Raw genomic sequence first — 19007 nt, forward strand, 5'->3', positions numbered from 1 at the left:
ACATCACATAAGTATTATTATCTTTGCTATTTAGGGCGATCGTGGCTCAAGAGTTGGCAGTTTGCCTTGTGATCAGAAGGTTGCCGGTTCGAGCCCCGGCTCTGACACTCTCGGTATTGTGTCCGTGGTCAAGACTCTTCACCTACTGGTGATGGCCAGAGGGGCCGATGGTGCGATATGGCAGCCTCACCTCTGTCAGTCTGTCCCAGGGCATGCAATCCATTATTATTTAAACCAACTGTTAACTGTATATTTCTGTACATATACGTATTATGATTCATATTGCCACATTCATTGACCTTGTTTATAGGTAATTTCATTGTTTGATCACGTTAAAATGTTCCTAATTTAATGTCTAAAAGCACTTGGAAAAGGCAGAATCCCATGTAAAATTAGCGCAACAAACTCTATTTTCATTACTGAAAATAACCGTATTTTTATGGGACAGTTATTTTCTGTTATTTTACGGTCGTATTTTGGCGCCCCAGCTGCCGGAATATTACCGTTTTTTAAGATGTTTTTTTTAACAGTGTGGTGGAATAAAGTTGGAGTACCCGGAGAGAACCTGTAAGCTACAGAAAGGCCTCAGACTGGATTGAAAACTATGGACCTTTTTGCTGTGACGTGGCGATGCCGCCATAACTAAATATGCTGTAATGTATCTCTATTTATTCATTTCTATTCATCTCCTAGTTTTTTTAATGTGTTATTATTATTTCCTAAACAACCCGATGTTATTGGTCTGGTCCCTTAGGATGAGGAGGATGTACACAAACTCCTTGAAGACAAAATTACGCTTAGTTAGCTTGCTGGCTAAAGCTGAAGATAATTTATCTGTTCTGGGGTTAAAATAATCTTGAGCGATATTATCCGTCTTTGCCAAAATGGAGAGCAAAACAGGTATAGCACCGGTTACTGGGTGGGGCAGGGCATTGTCAATGGTTGGTTGAATTAAATTACAAAGTAATAGTGTAGTCTACAGCCTATTTGGTTACAGTCAAACATCCACTGAGATCCTTTGGTGTCATTGCTGGCAATGCAGGGTAGCATCTTGTCGAATGAGGTTGAATCTATGCAGGTGCAAGTTTGAGTAACTTTGTAGTAGACTGGTGGACACAGAAACTACAACAAGCCTTTAAGTAGAATGCCTTATCCTACAGACACTGAAGCTAGGAGATAGCCAAGGCCTAATCCAACTCTGAGTTTTATTATTTTCCTCATTTAAGAATTATTTTTTATTTACATTATGCTGATCTCTACAAATGCATAGCAAAAATGCTGAAAGTTATCATATTATACTGATAATATTATACCGTGTTCACTCAAGGTAAACATGACAATGATATAACAATAATATGTGCAGTATATGAACAAAACTACTGGGCCACCGACACATCACACCTACAGCAGCTGTTCAACAGTGCCATCAATGAAGCTCCTGGCACACAGTTTTTGAATTGATGTTTGGCGGTTTGGTGTGTGTGCTACAGCACTCTGTAACTTGGTATTTCATTTCATTTTATTCATTTATAAAGCACATTTAATAACAACAGAGCGTTGACCAAAGTGCTGTACAACATAACAATTAAAGTTAGTGGTCTGCCACTTCATGGGTGAGCTCCTGTGGTTCCAAAAGGTTCCACTTTGAAATAATAGCACTTACAGTTGATCATTCTATATCTACGAGGGAAGAAACTGACTTGTTATAGAGCTGGCACGCTAATGCTGTACTACGCTCAAATTCAGTGAGCTCTGTAGAATGGCCCATTTGTTTCTTTAGAAATGTTTGTAAAGGCAGACTGCATGGCTAGATGTTTGGTAATTTCTTTTTTTAGATTTACTTATAGGCTTGTTGCCTTTATTTGATAGGTCAGCAGTGGAGAAAAGAGGGGGAGAAAGAGCAGGAGAACACACAGCGAAGGCCCACAGGTCAACTTCAAACTGCATTTTAGCCACAGGACATATGAGTGATGCTAAGCCAGTAAGCTAAACTGGCAGCTCTGGTGATTTATTTCATAAATCTGTGGCAGTGGTACTGAAAACACCTGAATTTCAAGATTAAGCATTGTGTCCCGATATCGTTATCCATGGTGTCAGGAGCCTATCCCAGCTGCCACAGGATGAGAAGCGGGGTACACCTTGGACAGGCGGCCAACAATAATTCTCCTGTGAGGACTAACAGGACTTTGTCCTCTTTAGCAAAGTCTGATGTGTTTTAGAATTAAATAAAGTGCTTGAAACTGACTCTTACAAGAAGCTGAGTCAGATTTTTTAGGAACTTGCAAATAAAAGTTTGACACACTAATGTTGCCCAAATTACAATGATTTACCAGTTTTTATAGACTATAAAACAATCTGAATGAAATTTTCTGTCTAAAACTTGTACTGTTACTCAGACTGCAGTTTAATCTTAGTTTTAGGCTTTGAAGAATTTGACCAATAAAAGCCAGAACTACATACAGACAAACTGAAAGAGAGCATTAATCACACGCGCGGCACGCACACACTCACACGCTCCTAATTCTGTGTCCTAATTCATGTCAGTAGGCTTGCTTCGCTGACAGACAGTGGCCGCATGCATGCATGCAGGTCTTTGCTCTTTGCTGCTGCATGCGCCAAGAGCCATCTGTCCTGTAACAGAAAGAGCGGCGTAGATTATGTTGTCCAGAGAGAGAGAGAGAGAGAGAGAGAGAGAGTGTGAGAGAGAGAGAGAGAGAGAGAGCGAGTGTGTGTGTGTGTGTGTGTGTGTGTGTGTGTGTGTGTGTGTGTGTGTGTGTGTGTGTGAGAGAGAGAGAGAGAGAGAGAGAGAGAGAGTGTGAGAGAGAGAGAGAGAGAGAGGGAGAGAGAGCGAGTGCGTGTGTGTGTGTGTGTGTGTGTGTGTGTGTGTGTGTGTGTGTGTGTGTGTGTGTGTGTGAGAGAGAGAGAGAGAGAGAGAGAGAGAGAGAGAGAGAGAGAGAGAGAGAGAGCATTACGCACACCCTGATCTTGTCCACACAGAACTAGTGTGGCGCACAGACAAGCGGCAGCCCTCACAAAGTGGGAAGTTTTCGCCGAAGGATTCAGTGTAAAAATTAATCACCTTCATGTCGACTCTGTTGGATACTAACCCGCCGATGCTATGGTTACCTTTATTACGGTAGGAACAACTGATTTCATTTAACTGGGAACTTAGTGGAGTATTTTTGTCGCTGCAAAACTCTTTGGTTCTTTGACACCAGGTATAAGCCAAAGTGTGCGACTTGCTCAACATTATTTAAACGATGGTAACAGACTCAGATGCTCAGAGCTGCTGGATTTACAACTTGTACAAATGGCTTTAAAAAGTTTCAGAAATCCTGAATTTGGTAGAGAATCGCGTCTAAATATGTGCTGAAGATTTCGTATTTAGTTAAAAAAAAACTGTGTTATTTTGTGTTCACCGACTATTTCACCTTCTAACTTTAAGCTTTGGTCAGTAAAACCAAGTAAAAAGGGAAACTACCCAGAATGGACAAAGTAACGTATGTTGCACGTTTTCCTCGGAGTTTGGAACAGGTAGACTTGAAGGTTGGCTATTTACAAAGTTGGTTTACGCATACAAATGTTTGGAACTCCTGTTGTTTAGTCACACGCGGGAGTTTTACCAGCGGATCTAGCCGAATGCGCACGAGAACGATGTGCCTCTGGATTACCCACGCGCTAATTGCTCCTCAGATCGCGGTTAGTGGCTGTGAAAGTTGATGTGTCACGGATGACTCCTACAATAAAGGTGGCCTGTGCGCACTGCTCTCCCTCTTTGCTTGTTGCTCGTTCCGTGTGTGTGCGTGCCCGTTGTTTGTATACGCATGCAGACTAAAACCTGTTAGACCTAAGAAGAAAAAAAAAAGAAAAGAAAAAGTGAGAGCTCTCCGGGCGCAAAGATACCCTCTCCAGAATCTTCATACGTACTGAACTTCAGTACTTTAAATTAGTATTTTGTTAAAAATGCGCATGCAAGAAACATTCCCAACTCGTTTAAAATGAATGTGAAAACATACTTAAAATATTTGAATTGGGGTTGGAGTAGGTGCACGTGGGTACATTGTATAACCTTGTTCCCTTCCATCAAACCACCTCAGACTTCAGATTTCACTGTTGGCAGGTGTTAAATGAGTCGCATAATCCTCCCAGAAATACTGATGCTGTTAGCGGGTGCGTGGACTAACATGATGGCCCGATGAGGCGCGTGTATTGTAGGATCTGTGGTCTGGGCAGCTTTGTGTAATGGCGCGCATCTGTGGGCGTATTCAGCCTTTTTGGTGGATGAGTCCCTGCTGCTGCTTCTCGTACACTTTTCTGAGTACGTGCGTGCGTCGAAGTGTGTATGCACGCCAAGAGGCCGCCGGAGCAGCTGTTGCGGTGGCGGATTTGAGCCTTTCCTGACATCCAGACACACAGCAGGACTGGGAAATTAGGACACATGGAAGGAGGCGAGAGAGGGAGACACCGGCTCAATTCCGTAACTTTGTGGGCACTTGAGTCAATGATGGCCTCCCAGGAATCCTGAGAGAAGCTGCTGCTCCAGCTGTGAGCTGTTGCGTGCGGGCATGCCATGCAGCTGCAGTTTAACAGCGTTCATTTTGTGCTTTACTGCAGGAAGAATGGAGAAAAAATAAGGAGTTAGGGTTGTGAACAGCGTAGGGGCGGTGCTCAGTGTAAGAACATGAAGTACAGTAGATATGGTTAAAAACACTATACTTTTATTGTGGATAGTTTAACTTTTTTCTCTTGTTTATGCATCTCATCTCATAACTTGTTTGTATAGTTTTTGTTCTACTTTCATTTCTTGTGGCAGTTTTTCTTTTAAATCACCTTGGTTTAAATTCCAAGAGTAGCTTGAGAAAACATGTCGGGAAATTATGAATGCGCAGCTATCAAAGGACTGCCGCCAAAAACACAACAACCAAAGATCAAAATCAGAGCGAGCTTATTTCAACAGAAACAAACGTAATGAGGCATAAAATCAACTTTAACGAATGTGCAGAGTGAAAATGGCAGAGATCGTGCCAAGAAGTTTGGAGGTGTAAAAATGTGCGACTGTAACTATACAACACCAAAAAGTGTGCTTAGTACATTTTTCCTCACCAGATAGAAACTTAAATAAAGAAACAGATGAAATCACTCGTTCTGTTTAATTGGTCTCTTGTTGACCAATGGAGTTGGATTGGAGCATCAGCCAGGAAAAGGCAGTCTGGGTGGGTCACCAGTGTTATCCCATCACAGATGTTTTGTGACATTTCCAGATGGACTGACCAGAAGCTGTAGTGTCCCCGAACCCCCTTCTTCTTCTGGAAATCTGTTCCCCTCAACATGTGATGTTTTTTCACCTCTCCTCGTGCTGCAGGATTATGTATAATTCACTTTACAACTGACATTTTTCTACATATCCAGAAACTGTACAATTAAATCTTTCCAAAAATGGCAAATTAGTTTTATTAGATCACAGAAAACAAAAAATCCAACAGATGTATGAGGGAAGGATAAAGCGAAAATGTATATATCAAAAAATGCAACCCTCTCAGGCTCAAATTAAACTTTTTGTTGCTAATGCACAACCAAGTCCTGCAGTGGTACTTCTGAGTAAAAAAACACTCATAAAATATGTATGTGGGGTTGTTAGTTTTTAACTCTTGCAAATCGACAACGCCTGCCTTGAGAGGGTTAACAACTTTTACCATGGAAATGAAAGTAGTACATTATCTTTTAAATGCAAGCAGGCTTTTACAGAATCAGTGTTGGGATATATTTAGTGGGACAAACCCAGAGAATCAATCTTGGATCCCATTCTCAGCTTTTTGTGGCTGTAACAAATTTCAAATTCATTTAGAGTTATGCAGAAATCACTACCGACAAGTCCTGCGCTATTAACATACTTTGGCTAAAAAACAAATTATTTAAAAACATGTATAGTGTGCTCATTTGGTATATTTTCCTGAAATAAACTTGTTTTAATTCAGTTATTATTAACTAACAGTGATGAGGGTATTCTTTCAGGATGGGCCTACTGCTCGTACTCAGCTTAAGGTCCATGCAAAATTCACAAAGGGTGATGGGCAGCAGGAAAAAAAAAATCATTATATTCATCATGTTTCTTTTCAGTACGTTCACATGTGAGCTGAGTGCTCTGGCTGAGAGCACAGAAGCCAAAATGCCTTAATGTTCAAATATTCTTGTTGTGAAGTTAGTTAGTTTAAAGCAGTGGTTTTTAAACTGTGGGTCCCACTAGTGGGACATAGATGACCAAAAAGGAATATCAACAGGTATCTGCTTCTGTACTCGGATACGCCACTTTTCTGATATCTAGCATTGGAAAATGTGCTAATTACCAATATATTCACAAAGGCATTTATGTGTGCAGCACAACCTCCCACACTGAGGGGGAAAAACAATTAAACAATTAAATCATGAGGGTACAAAGCCTGTAATATGCGATGGTGCCTGTGGAAAAACTAGCAAAAGTCGGCTAGCTTATCTAGCATGGGACAGCTTCCTATCTTAGAACTTTGTGGGATTATGGAAATGGAGATTTCTACACTAGCGCTTTGTTCTCCAGTACTCAACTTCTACCACACAATAGGAGGCCATTACGACATACGCTTCGTCAGTGTCTGTGTACAACTAAAAACTCAAACTCAAACACAAATAGGAAAATGGCACCACCTTATGGAGCTGTTCAGCAACTGCATTTTACAAGTTAATTATTAATTGAGATAAATTCCAAATAAGGCAGACCCCTAAATCCGATAGTTGAAACAACAAATAAAGTCACAAAAAATCATGCAAAGTCCTTGCTCAGGTTTCTGACCGTGTTTTCCAGTTTCTGGTTCTGTACTAAAAAAAAACATCTGAAAAGGTTCTGTTTGGTCTGTTTGAGCCTGTTACTGTTTGTAAATTAAACTTTCAAAATAAAAAAAGATGCAACAAGAAGCTGCAAATTAAAACAAATGAAAAATATTCAGAAATTATGAATTTAATTTCTCATTTATTTTCATTACATCGTGTTCTGCAATCATCTTTTCTACATTTTTGGTCAACCATTGAAACTTTAATGCAGTATTATGGACTTGGATTAAACAGAAAGTTGGCAGAACATGTTCAATCTAGCATTACTATTCCATAAAATAGTTGGAGAAGTGAAAGTGAAGAAATGTCACCTTCACAAGGACCAGTAGTAACTTTTCTGGTCCCAGAGGTCCATCTATAATGCCGACATCCCCAAAAGCCCTCGACTATGTTTGGTTTGAGATGCTTTTTGAGTGTTTTGTAATTAAAGTCAAGTACTCGAGACTTCAAGCACTTTTCTTAAAAGATTTCTGGTCAGCGAAGACCCATCAACATGCAGTTAAAGCCTAAACGTCAAGCAAATGAATCAAGAGCAGTCTTAATACCAAAAGGGTGAGGAAAGCAAAGTATTAGTGGGTTTACCACGATCTTTAATTTCCCTCCTGTCTTCCCTTGGTCTTTGGTGTGGACCAAGCTGATTCTTTCATCCTATGGTCACAGATTCTCAGCCTCCGCCTGCTGGTTTACACATTTAGCAGAGTGTTTACGCTGCACATTTTTATGACTAGTTAGAGCAAAACATACTGTAAGGATGGGGATTAGGCAGCTCTGCTCTGTAGAACAGAAACGACACAAAGCAGGGGAGTTGCAGACGCATGCACGTATACATCCTCCACAATTCATTTAAGATGTTCATTACTTTGACCTGTAACCTTGAGTCTTGCTGTGATATAAAAGGCTCTAAATGGAAATCCTCATTAGCACAATTCTGTTTGCTTGTCTATTTTTTTTCTTCATTTTCTTTAACGGTAATTCCCACAATTCCCAGAGAGTCAGAGTAGATAGAGATCATGAGGTTTCAAGGTGAGGCTTGGCCTTCCTTGCAGTGCAGTCATATGACAGTCCAGCTGTCCTCTTTCTGTTAGTTTTGAGACGGTAATCTTCCTCCCTGTCTCAACGATTTTCTTTATCTCCCTCACCTCCACTGTCTAGATCGTTATGTCCTTCATTCTTCACTCTTTACGTCTCCTTCCCAGACAGTTTTCTTTCCACTCACACTATTCCAAATTAAGAGGGAAACTCTGTGATGAATTCCCATAAAAAGCTTTTTAAGTGGTTATTTATGTATATACATAAAACCTGCCTGGCTAAACATAAGAGAGCCAGTATTCGGCTTTGCTGTCTTATGACCTTTCAAAATGTCAGTTTTTCCAGAACAAATTAATATCTATTTAATGGAGTTAAAACAGTAGCAGAAGTACCTAAATACCTCACTTTTTTGTCACTAAATTTAGAGACTGTGGCTGACTGAAAGCACTAAATGAAATCCTTTCAAACATCTCCTAACGCTCCTAATCTGACCTTGCACACAGAACATTTATGGGAAGTAGGTAACTAATCACAACGACTGCTTCCCGTTGGACTTGCAAGGCGAATTATTTAACTTGTTTATTTATTTCTGGCTATGCAAATTTGAGACATAAATCTGATACACAATCTTAGCTAATATAGCTTAGCTCCTCTCTGGAGGTCAATGCCAGCACCAGGGTGACTAGATCCCCAAAAAACAAATGTGGGCCAAAAACTGTTTCTGTGGAACAATGTGGGGCCTGTTACTAATGCTGGGAGGTAGTCTGAAATTTTCTTATCTAACTTAGAAATAAAAATAGAACTAAACTGTGCAGACGCACATCACACAGAGCCAGTCAAAATGTGGGACATCGACTCAGTTTGTGGGACAGGGGCAAAAGGCCGTATAGTCCCACATAAAGAGGGACATCAGGTCACCCTAGTCAGCACTGAGAGGTAACATTTGCATCCATATTTTTTTAATTTTTGTTTAACTTTTAGTGTTCCTTATTAAACAGAAAAGATTATGAGCTTTTCAAGTAAAAATTCATATCATGTGGAGATATGCTCTGCTGAATATCTTAGATTTACCAGGAGCACAGATATATCGGCATCTGTAGTAAAAGTACTCAATAGGGGATGCAGGGGTCGGATTGAGGGGCAACCACAGACAAGCCTGGCTACAAAACACAACCATTAGTTAACCAGTGACTTTTTTTAAATGCCAGATTGTTTTATGAAACCATTTGTCTGTGTTGTTTATCTCACAGGGTCAAAATAAATAAATAAGACAAAAAAAAATGAACTAAACTAAAAATAACAATTCTATGCTATATTCCATATCTTTTGTATTTAGCTACTCGACTATTCCCTTCGTCAAAAGGAGTCTGACGGTCAGATGGTGTCTAAAAAGATTATGTACACGTTTTCATTATTTTTGGTCACACTAATCCAATTTGCAACCTGATTTCATTTAGTTGTTATATCAGATTAAGATCTGGGGTCTTTCACCATTAAGATGATTATGGTTTCCCCGCTAAAACTATAAAACTGCAGGCAAAGTCAGGTCACATTCTCTTCCAATCTGTCAGTTTCAGCAGAGATTTATAGCACCCAAGTGGCCCATGCGTAATCTATGGTGCTTCTCACATCTGCTAAATTAACAGTCATTATTTGATTTGCCAAGACATGACATGGAGGTGCTGCTTTTACTACAGATTATGTTGTCTTTCATTTCTTAACGTCACTTCCATGAAAAATGACTCCCTTGGAGGAAGAGTTTTGTGTTTTTCTCTACTTTTTAGCAGCAGTGGGATCCCACTCAACTTTAATGTTTCATTGAAAAAATGAAAAAAAAGCACACATGTCCAATGTGTCTAAGATGATGCGCAATCTTCTTTTTCTCCGTATAGGATGAAATGCCTATAGGTGACGTCTGTGAGGACTGATGTGGCCACCTTTGATATTTGAGCTGGCAGTTGTTCAGGTGGCCTCGGGGAGAAACCTGCTGCCTGGTGTTTTTAACACAGACTCATAGTCATTGTACACAAACTCAGTTCCCTATACATGTCCCCTCATATGGTTTAATTCTAAACCAAACATAATACTAATCCCAACTAATGTTTATCTCAAAGCCCAGAAACCCCAAATTTGGGGTAATCATCAAAGAAATGTTTCCAGTGGTGTGAAACACATTGGCACTAACACTAACATGTTTTGCCATCTTTCTTTCTTTCTTTTTTTTTAAATTCTAGGTAGCCATCATTAGTGTATGACATAATATGGGTTTTGTCACATTTAAGCTAAAACTAAGTAACAGACGAACAAAAAGGTAGAAATTAAGTCAGCAAAATTTATGCACAGAATTCTGTGGTGGTCTATACCAAAACAGTAAGCCTTAATGTTAGTCAAATAACCCATTAAAATGCTCCTGAAGGTATCAACACTACGAACAATTAGTGAAGAGGTCTAATTCAATGTCTGAGGCCTAGCAGACGTTGGCCTGGCTTCCAGCTGCCTGTGACAGGACTCCCATAATCAGTTTGGCCACACCTCTAACTCAGTAATCTAGGTGGATGACTTAAAAACATCCAACTTCCTCAGAGTTAAAGTGAAGCTGTTCATAGAGGCTGAAAATGAATACTGTCTCAAGTGGCTCAAGAGGAACTGGAGTTTTTACCACTTCCACAGTGGCTTCATTTTTCAGCATTCTTCAGCCGTCCCTGGATTCCATTGTTGGCCTATCCATGCTTTTATCACTCAGGAATAAAGGACTGATTTTACTGATCTCTCTGTTGCATTAGTGACATTGGCTGGGGGCAAACACACCCTGTGGATACATTTCTGACTGTATGCTAAATTAGCAATTCAAGTTCCTGTTTACAGGGTACTCCTGAATGTACAGGCAACTATGATTTGATTACTTGATAGGGAAGAAAAAACAAAAGCATAATCATTCTCAGCCAAGTACTGAACTATGTTTTGTTTCTGTGATTTCCAAGTGAAGTGCATTTTTGATGCAAACTATAACTCACACTGAATGCGATGTGTTTCCTGTCTGTGTGTCAAGATTTGACTGAGTTATGATGAATGAGCGAGAAGAAGAAGCTTGGATTTATGACTTGGGTTTACCACACACATTATGTTTGACTCCCCAGTATAACTGGTCAGTAGGTTCATATTTGTGTAGCATTAAATCCATCATTCAAACATCTGAGTGAAGTAACAATAATCAAAGAACACTTTAAGTGAAAGGAGGCTTGTATAAATGTGGGGTGGTAATGCACTGGAAAGGCTGTTTGAATGATGTGTTTATGTGGCAGTTGGAAACATGAGAGCAATGCACGCTAACCCTATCACTAGACAAGGACGCTACAATTGGACTATTCTTCAAAAATCTGCATTAAATATTTATGAAATATACGGAGCTTGGAACTATGGTGCAGTGTGTATTAAATCAGAATGAAACCAGCTTCCATACCCTTGTCTTCCACCGTATTACTTCCACTGATGGCTGGCCTCTTATGGTCCAATGTAGTCATAATTCTAGTACTAGTTGCACAGGCTTTGCATGCTATAAAGGTGACTCACTCTTCGTCTGTGCTTTGCCTGGTGGTTTGCCTGACAGTAAGTTTATTTCCTGAGAGTCCTGTGCAGTATTGGGGAGTAACAGAATACATGTAACAGAAACAGGAGGTGGAAGCATGTAAATATAATAATAACCACTGCAGCCAAAAAGAGTGCCTGATGAGCCCAGTTGTAAGTGAGCTATTAAGACTCAACTTTACGCTGTGTTTGTGTTTTCCTCCGAAACAAAAAGTTCCGTTGAAGCAGCCTTTCAATCCCTCTCTCTGTCTCTCATTAGAAAAGTTGACCCAGACAACAAAGTAAAGCTAGTTTTCGGCTATGAGCCCGACACGAACCCGACGTATTAGCCAGAGGTCCCTTTATATACGCACGGAATAGTTTTCTATAGGAGATCGCTGCAAAAAGTGCAGCCTTACCTGATGTCCACACTACTGTTACTCATTTATATTAAAATTTAAACATCTAGTTGGTATTGGTATGGCAAGTAACCTTTAGTAATAGTAATAAATCACACAGCAATAGTACATTCATGTAGTTGTAAAAAGCATGATAATACACTCAACAAAAATATAAACGCAACACCTTTGTTACTGCTCCCATTCCCCATGGGATGGACGTAGAGACCTAAAATTCATTCCAGATACACAATATAACCATCCCTCCCAAACAGTGGTCACAAATCAGTCCAAATGTGTGGTAGTGGGCACATCTGCTATATTGAGATAATCCATCCCACCTCACAGGTGTGCCACATCAGGATGCTGATCTGACATCATGAGTAGTGCACAGGTGTACCTCAGACTGCCCACAACAAAAGGCCACCCTGGAATGTGCAGTTTTGTCTCACAGCAAAATGCCACAGATGCCACAAGCAATGAGGGAGCGTGCAATTGGCATGCTGACAGCAGGAATGTCAACCAGATCTGTCGCCCGTGCATTGAATGTTCATTTCTCAACCATAAGCCGTCTCCACAGGCGTTTCAGAGAATATGGCAGCACATCCAACTGGCCTCACAACCGCAGACCTCGTGTAACCACACCAGCCCAGGACCTCCACATCCAGCAGGTTCACCTCCAAGATCGTCTGAGACCAGCCACCCAGACAGCTGCTGGAACAATTGGTTTGCACAACCAAACAATTTCTGCACAAACTGTCAGAAACCGTCTCAGGGACGCTCAACTGCATGCCCGTCGTCCTCATCGGGGTCTTCACCTGACTCCAGCTCGTCGCCGTAACAGACTTGTGTGGGCAAATGCTCACATTCGATGGCGTCTGGCACGTTGGAGAGGTGTGCGCTTCACGGATGAATCATGGTTCACATTGTTCAGGGCAGTTGGCAGCTGAGTTGGCAGCTCCCAGTTCTTGCATGGCCAGCATACTCACCGGACATGTCACCCATTGAGCATGTTCGGGATGTGCTTGACCGGCGTATACGACAGCGTGTACCAGTTCCCATGAATATCCAACAACCTCGCACAGCCATTGAAGTGGAGTGGACCAACATTCCACAGGCCACAATTGACAATCTGATAGACTCCATGCGACGATGTGTTGCACTGCATGAGGCAAATGGTGGTCACACCAGATACTGACCGGTTCTGGGTCCCCAGACCCCCAATAGCGCAAAAAACTGCACATTCCAGGGTGGCCTTTTGTTGTGGGCAGTCTGAGGTACACCTGTGCACTACTCATGATGTCAGATCAGCATCCTGATGTGGCACACCTGTGAGGTGGGATGGATTATCTCAATATAGCAGATGTGCCCACTACCACACATTTGGACTGATTTGTGACCACTGTTTGGGAGGGATGGTTATATTGTGTATCTGGAATGAATTTTAGGTCTCTACGTCCATCCCATGGGGAATGGGAGCAGTAACAAAGGTGTTGCGTTTATATTTTTGTTGAGTGTATATTAAGTAATCCAAAGTATTCAGAATACGTTACTCTCATTGAGTAAAGTAATGGAATACGTTACAAAATACATTTTGGGGCATGTATTCTGTAATCGGTAGTGGAATACATTTTAAAAGTAACCTTCCCAACCCTGGTCCTGTGTTCCTTTTCAAGACTGACTGGATGCTTAATCTGTAATCTGCACTATATCTGCTGCAAGTATTTGAGGCCTTTAATCTCACTTGTATTTCTATTCCGAGACCATTTAGTGATTTTACAAGCTACTTCACTTTTCAGTTGTTTCAGTTTAAGATCTGAAAAACAACATGACCTGAACTGATTCTGCAATACTATTCCTTTTTTCACATTTAAACATGAACAGTCTGAGTTATGTCTGGATAATGAAAGATAAACACATTAAAGGCGTTGCACTTACTCATTTCAGTTTTTGGGTTTAGTAAAACCAAAGGGAAAGACAGCCCAGCTGATATACCGTATATCATTTGGTATCTAATATCATGACTTCTTGCTGCAAGCATGTGGAAGGACAATAGTGGTTAATTTGCCTGCATCTAATAAGCATTGCAAAACTAATGATAAAACAGAGGTTAGGCAATGCCTGACTTCCTCGAGAAACATGTTGCAAGTGATGTGGTGTGCTGCAACCCAGCAGTCAATAGATGTGTGAAGGCAAATTAAAAACTTCATGGGATATTCAAATGACTCAAATCTTTCAAATGATAAAAAACAGTCATTTGTCATAGTGTTTTCCCTGAGTGTAAAGGTCTTTATATGACTCTCAAACTATTTTTCTTAATGCCAGTAACATGTACAATTAGTGGCACTATGCTTTTTGCATGTGACAATATTTGACAGGAGTTATCATTTAAACACCACTGTTGGGTGTAACACGTTACAAAATAACACATTACTGTAGCACGTTCTAGAGATGAGATATAGACATTGCATTTATTTTTTATTACACATTAAGGTTAAGAGCAGATGGCAAATGCAAAGTGTGTCCAGGACAGAAACAGCGTCATTATACCGCTAACGCAACTTCAACTCTTTGCTGAGACCTGTACAGACAGGATGCTAATGCTAATCTAGCCCAAAGACAAGCGTGAGTCTTAAACTGAAGAGGTAACAAAGGCAGTGATCAGTGGTCAGGCTGTTTGGGCTGGTTTTCATCTTTGCTTTGTGTCATCAAGTTCTTGTTCATATGTAAAAACTAAAAGAAAGATCATATGTGTGTCCTTATTAGGATAGGGATTAGTGTTGGTTTGTGGGATTGTAGCCCCAGGGTTATATTGTTAACTGGTTATTATGAGATACTGCGTTTTGGGCTAATGTACAGAACAACAAGAAAACAGTGTAACGAGTAGTGTAACAAATTATTTTCTCTGGAGAGTAATTAACTAATGTGCCTCATTACTAATGTGTAATACAGTACTTTTTTTGAACAATGATCCCAGCACTGATTAACATGAGCCAAGCCTGGTTTTTGCAAGCTCCATCCATAAACATCATGGGTGAAATGCACGCACACACACACAAAGACCATGCGGTAAACGTGCTTTCTAACACTGCTAAGATGAGAATTAATGCAAATAAATGGTGAGTAACTCACTTTTGAAACCAGGTTCCCGTAATCTCTGAAGGAAATGCAGCTTGTTTGTCTTTTTGGCACTTCTACACTGGCTTCATCTTTCTGCCCCAGTGGTTTCCTCTTGCAAGAATCACACCAAAAATCAGTTGGCAGCAGCAGTGTTTTCCCCCTGGTACAGTATTACCATTGTGCTTACAAAAATGTAGTTTATCTCAGTTATTTGCATTTGGAACGTGATAACTAATGTGACAGAACCACAAGGTAGAATGTGTTAGATTTGGCAGCATGCAAAATTCAATCAGCTCAGACCAAGAGAGAAGAGAAAAATGAGTAAGGCTTACTCTTATTTTACATAAATCTGATAGTTTTTTAAAAATATATATAGTGTTTGAAATGTTTTGTATTAAAACAATTAACTGGAACAAGCAAATGATGAAATTTTCCACTGTAACATTTCTAAAAATAAGTTATTACTGTTGTTGTCAATGAATTTTCCTACCGAGCTGAATATTTCAGTGGGTAGTCTGAGTGTGTGTTATATATCCAGAGCATCAAACACTATCATTTTATCAAATGTCATTGGCACAAGGTGTTGTTTGGTGTTCTGGTCATATCGTAATTGGACACCAACGGATAATGATTCTGTTTTAAAGAAACATTCACAGCAAAGTCACTGTCAGAAGTTTCTTTTTTAAACATTCATTTTTCTGTTTTGCTTTACTTCATCTTTTCTGTTGCTCTCAGTTAGGTTTCTGAATTAAATTATGTGGTTTGATTTATGTAAAAATACATTTCACTTACACATCCTCAGTAAGCACTGATAACAGTCCCGAAGTGGTAATGGCACCAAGAGAGTACTTTTGACTGCTCAAGGCATCTGTTTCAAATGCTTATCTACTCCTATTGGTGCTATCAGAATACCGCTATATTGAAAAATTATCCTAACGGGTTACGAAGTGTGTTGCAATGTGACACTCAGGAGTCCTGAAGAAGCATCCATATGTGGTGACTTGGGAATACAAACAGGTTGAGGAGACCAAGGTTAGAATTTTTTTCGCATTCACCAAAAACCACATGGTTTGCAGAATACGTTTACATTGCATGTAAATGTGACTTTTTTCCCTAAACCACATTTAGGCAACTGCTTTGCCATTCTTAGTGGTGTTCAGGTTGTGTGTCAGGTTTCAGCTCATCAGCACTTTTCATTCAGCACAATTTTTTTGGCAGAATGAAAGAATTCAAAAATAAAGAAAGAAAATAACACGATGAGCAATTAGAAATTCTACAGTCCGGTTAGTTTGCCAAACCACACCAAATCCACAGCCAAAATACTGACAGGAGGTAGTTAATAATTCAGTATGTGGTGGTTTCTGCTGTCCAAGAACAACGGCAGTCTTATTTGGGCAAGAATAATTAGGCATGTGTCTTTAACATTTCAAATCCTTTGAGCTAATATTACTTTGTTGGAAACTGTAACCTCTTGGAATACAAATAAAATGATTTTTTCTGTTTTTTGTAAAGGGGTTTAGGAATGCTTGTGTTCAAAGTGCCTGACAGCAGAATAAGCACCAGCACCCAGGGTGGAACAAACACATGATGAATGACTATACTTACGATGACCTCTAATGACAGCATTCAAACCCTTAACTTTACATTTACCAAAGTTTAATCAGAACTCTGTAATCTGTACACAAAACTAGTGAGTCTGAGAGAAATGTGTCATCTGTGGCATTTATTTCCTCAGAAGTTACATAGCCTTGGATCACGTCTAACAAATCAATAAACACATTCACACAAGCCTGCATTGGTCTTTCAAAGAAATAGGGCAAAAACTAATGACTGTAAAACACAGTTATCAATTTAGTTATCAGTCTGGCTTTAACTCCTGCCAATTTTCCTTTAACCACGGGACACACAGCCAGCAAAACACTCCTATTTGGATCTCAAGTCAGATGACAAATAGTGCCTGCGAGAACAAAACAGCAAAGCAGGTTCTATTGTGACTAAACTCACCATGGCTTTTGTCAGTTTGTTGTTGATTTTGCTGGCATGCTTGAAGAAATTTAGAACAGCTCACCAAGAGGAAGGCCGATCATGTGCGCCGAATGTGACACACTGCCTTAATGACTTATCTGATTGTCGTCTGTCCAATTTATCATGGTTTGAGAGCTACTTAATGATAATTACACAAAAGGGAGAGAAGTATAGATGCAAATCGTAATCTGACTTGGCAACACTAATCCGACTCACATGGTGAAAAGGAGGAAAAAAAGGAGATGATTTTAAAACTGTGATGTCACTTAAAGTTAAAGACTGATAGTTGTGCCTTTTACGTCTTTGAAACAAGTGGACAAAAAGATGGGAATTAGAAAATCACAGTATGACCAGAAGAGACAGAACAGAGAGAGGTTGAAGGCATCAAGCTCAATCGACAGCCATATGTAAAAGTAAGAAAACAGCAGACATAGATTAAGGAGCAAAAGAGGGAATGCACTTGCATTTGGCATCTCAAAACACTTAACGATCATCCAAAATTGAACAGGAAGCCTTGGCCCAAATATTGTCTGTTGGAGGGCCCTAAATAACAATAATGATAACTTGCCATCATCTTCAGTGTCTAGCAGGCTATAAATCACAAACTAACACAAAAGTGCCAATTACACCTGTAACTGCTGCTTGTTCCAGGGCAAGTCCCAGACCAATTTAGGGCAAAGAAGAGGACACGTCTGCTTTCGATTAGGGTTCAAACTGGCATATCAGATGAGTCTGCGTGCTTGAGCAGGCTGAGACATCCTGTAGTGCAACGATGCCAAAACTCCAATTGCCCATCTTACACGAACTGTAGAAAAACCATAGAGGCATCACAAAACTTGCACTTTTGCAGATCAGGACAAGTCCTTTTGTTTGAGGAATTCCAAGATGACGTGATATCAGCCAAAGTGCTTGACACACGAGACAGCTTTTCAGATACAATTGCAGACATATAAAAAAGGCAGAGACATGAAGGCCACTGAAGACACAGTTGGCCAAACAGACAACTAGTAATCCAATCACACTGAGAGAAGTCCACAATGGACTTTCACAGCAGGTAGACTAGAAGCAAAGGTTACTATCTTGGATTACTCTATTCTTGACATTATCATTACATTTGTTCAGTACAAAGGGGGGAATGAATCAAATATGTTGATTGTGTTGGTAGTCTGGATTATGCTCTAAGTAAAGCTTTAGTGCTATAAATCTTTAAAAGCCTTATTTTAGGGGAAATCATGCAGTTGTTTTTTCATCTTGGTGACCAGTGAAATGAAACCCGTGGCTCTGCCACACCTTTCCTATAGATGTTCTTACTCTGACCCAGAGACATTAAAAAGGCAAGACTTGCTTCCAGTTAGACTCGGATAAGATGCAAGAAATCAGGAAATCACAGTGATGTTAAAAGATGGAGATTAGGGGCCACAAGAGATGGAGAGGAGAGAGGTTGAACTCATCAGTCTCAATCAGCAGCCAGTAGACAGACTTCTTGATCTAACCAAGATAATCTTACAACCATTACAGCTTGTTGGCAGTCAGCTGTGCAATCTGTGCACTCCTACATCTAAATGACAACAAACATTAACAAAAATGGCTTGTGGTTTGGGTATAAACTGTATATTGAAAAATGGACAAAGCTTTCAGTTTCTAGTTTACACACCAGACTCGTAAAATTCGTACAAATATTTAGTGCGTTAGAGATCTATCTTAATGCAGGGGTTTACAGCGACCACATAATTTTGTAGCATTTTATTTATTTTTGGATCAAGATTTTTCGCAAATGCAAATAAACAGATCTGACCAATCGGACCACTGAGTTTGACAATTGCGCTTGTAGCTCAAAACACACACTGGTTCTGAATAATGATATGAAAATAGTAAAATAATTGTATTTTATGTCGGACACACAGCTAGAGGCTGCTCAGGCTCACTTGGCTGGGATACAGCTTCAACTCCTGGATGAAATTCTCCCTGCTGCTGCCTTCTTGCGACAACTGGAAGAATTCAGGACCTCAG

At 40.1% G+C, this 19007-nt stretch overlaps 1 protein-coding gene across 1 annotated transcript in view; it reads left to right on the forward strand.

Moving 5' to 3' along the window:
- The first annotated feature begins 2985 nt into the window (after positions 1-2985).
- Positions 2986-19007, forward strand: part of ntf3 (neurotrophin 3) — a 39453-nt gene continuing 23431 nt past the window's right edge. The window contains exon 1 of the mRNA XM_085387361.1: positions 2986-3136. Coding sequence (XP_085243487.1) covers positions 3119-3136 — 18 coding nt within the window. The 5' untranslated portion in view covers positions 2986-3118. The remainder of the gene's footprint in view (positions 3137-19007) is intronic.

This window comes from Rhamphochromis longiceps, linkage group LG17 (genome assembly GCF_057381845.1).
Source record: "Rhamphochromis longiceps isolate RC_006_pf linkage group LG17, R_longiceps_female_GT1.1, whole genome shotgun sequence".
Classification (NCBI taxonomy): Eukaryota; Metazoa; Chordata; class Actinopteri; order Cichliformes; family Cichlidae; genus Rhamphochromis; species Rhamphochromis longiceps.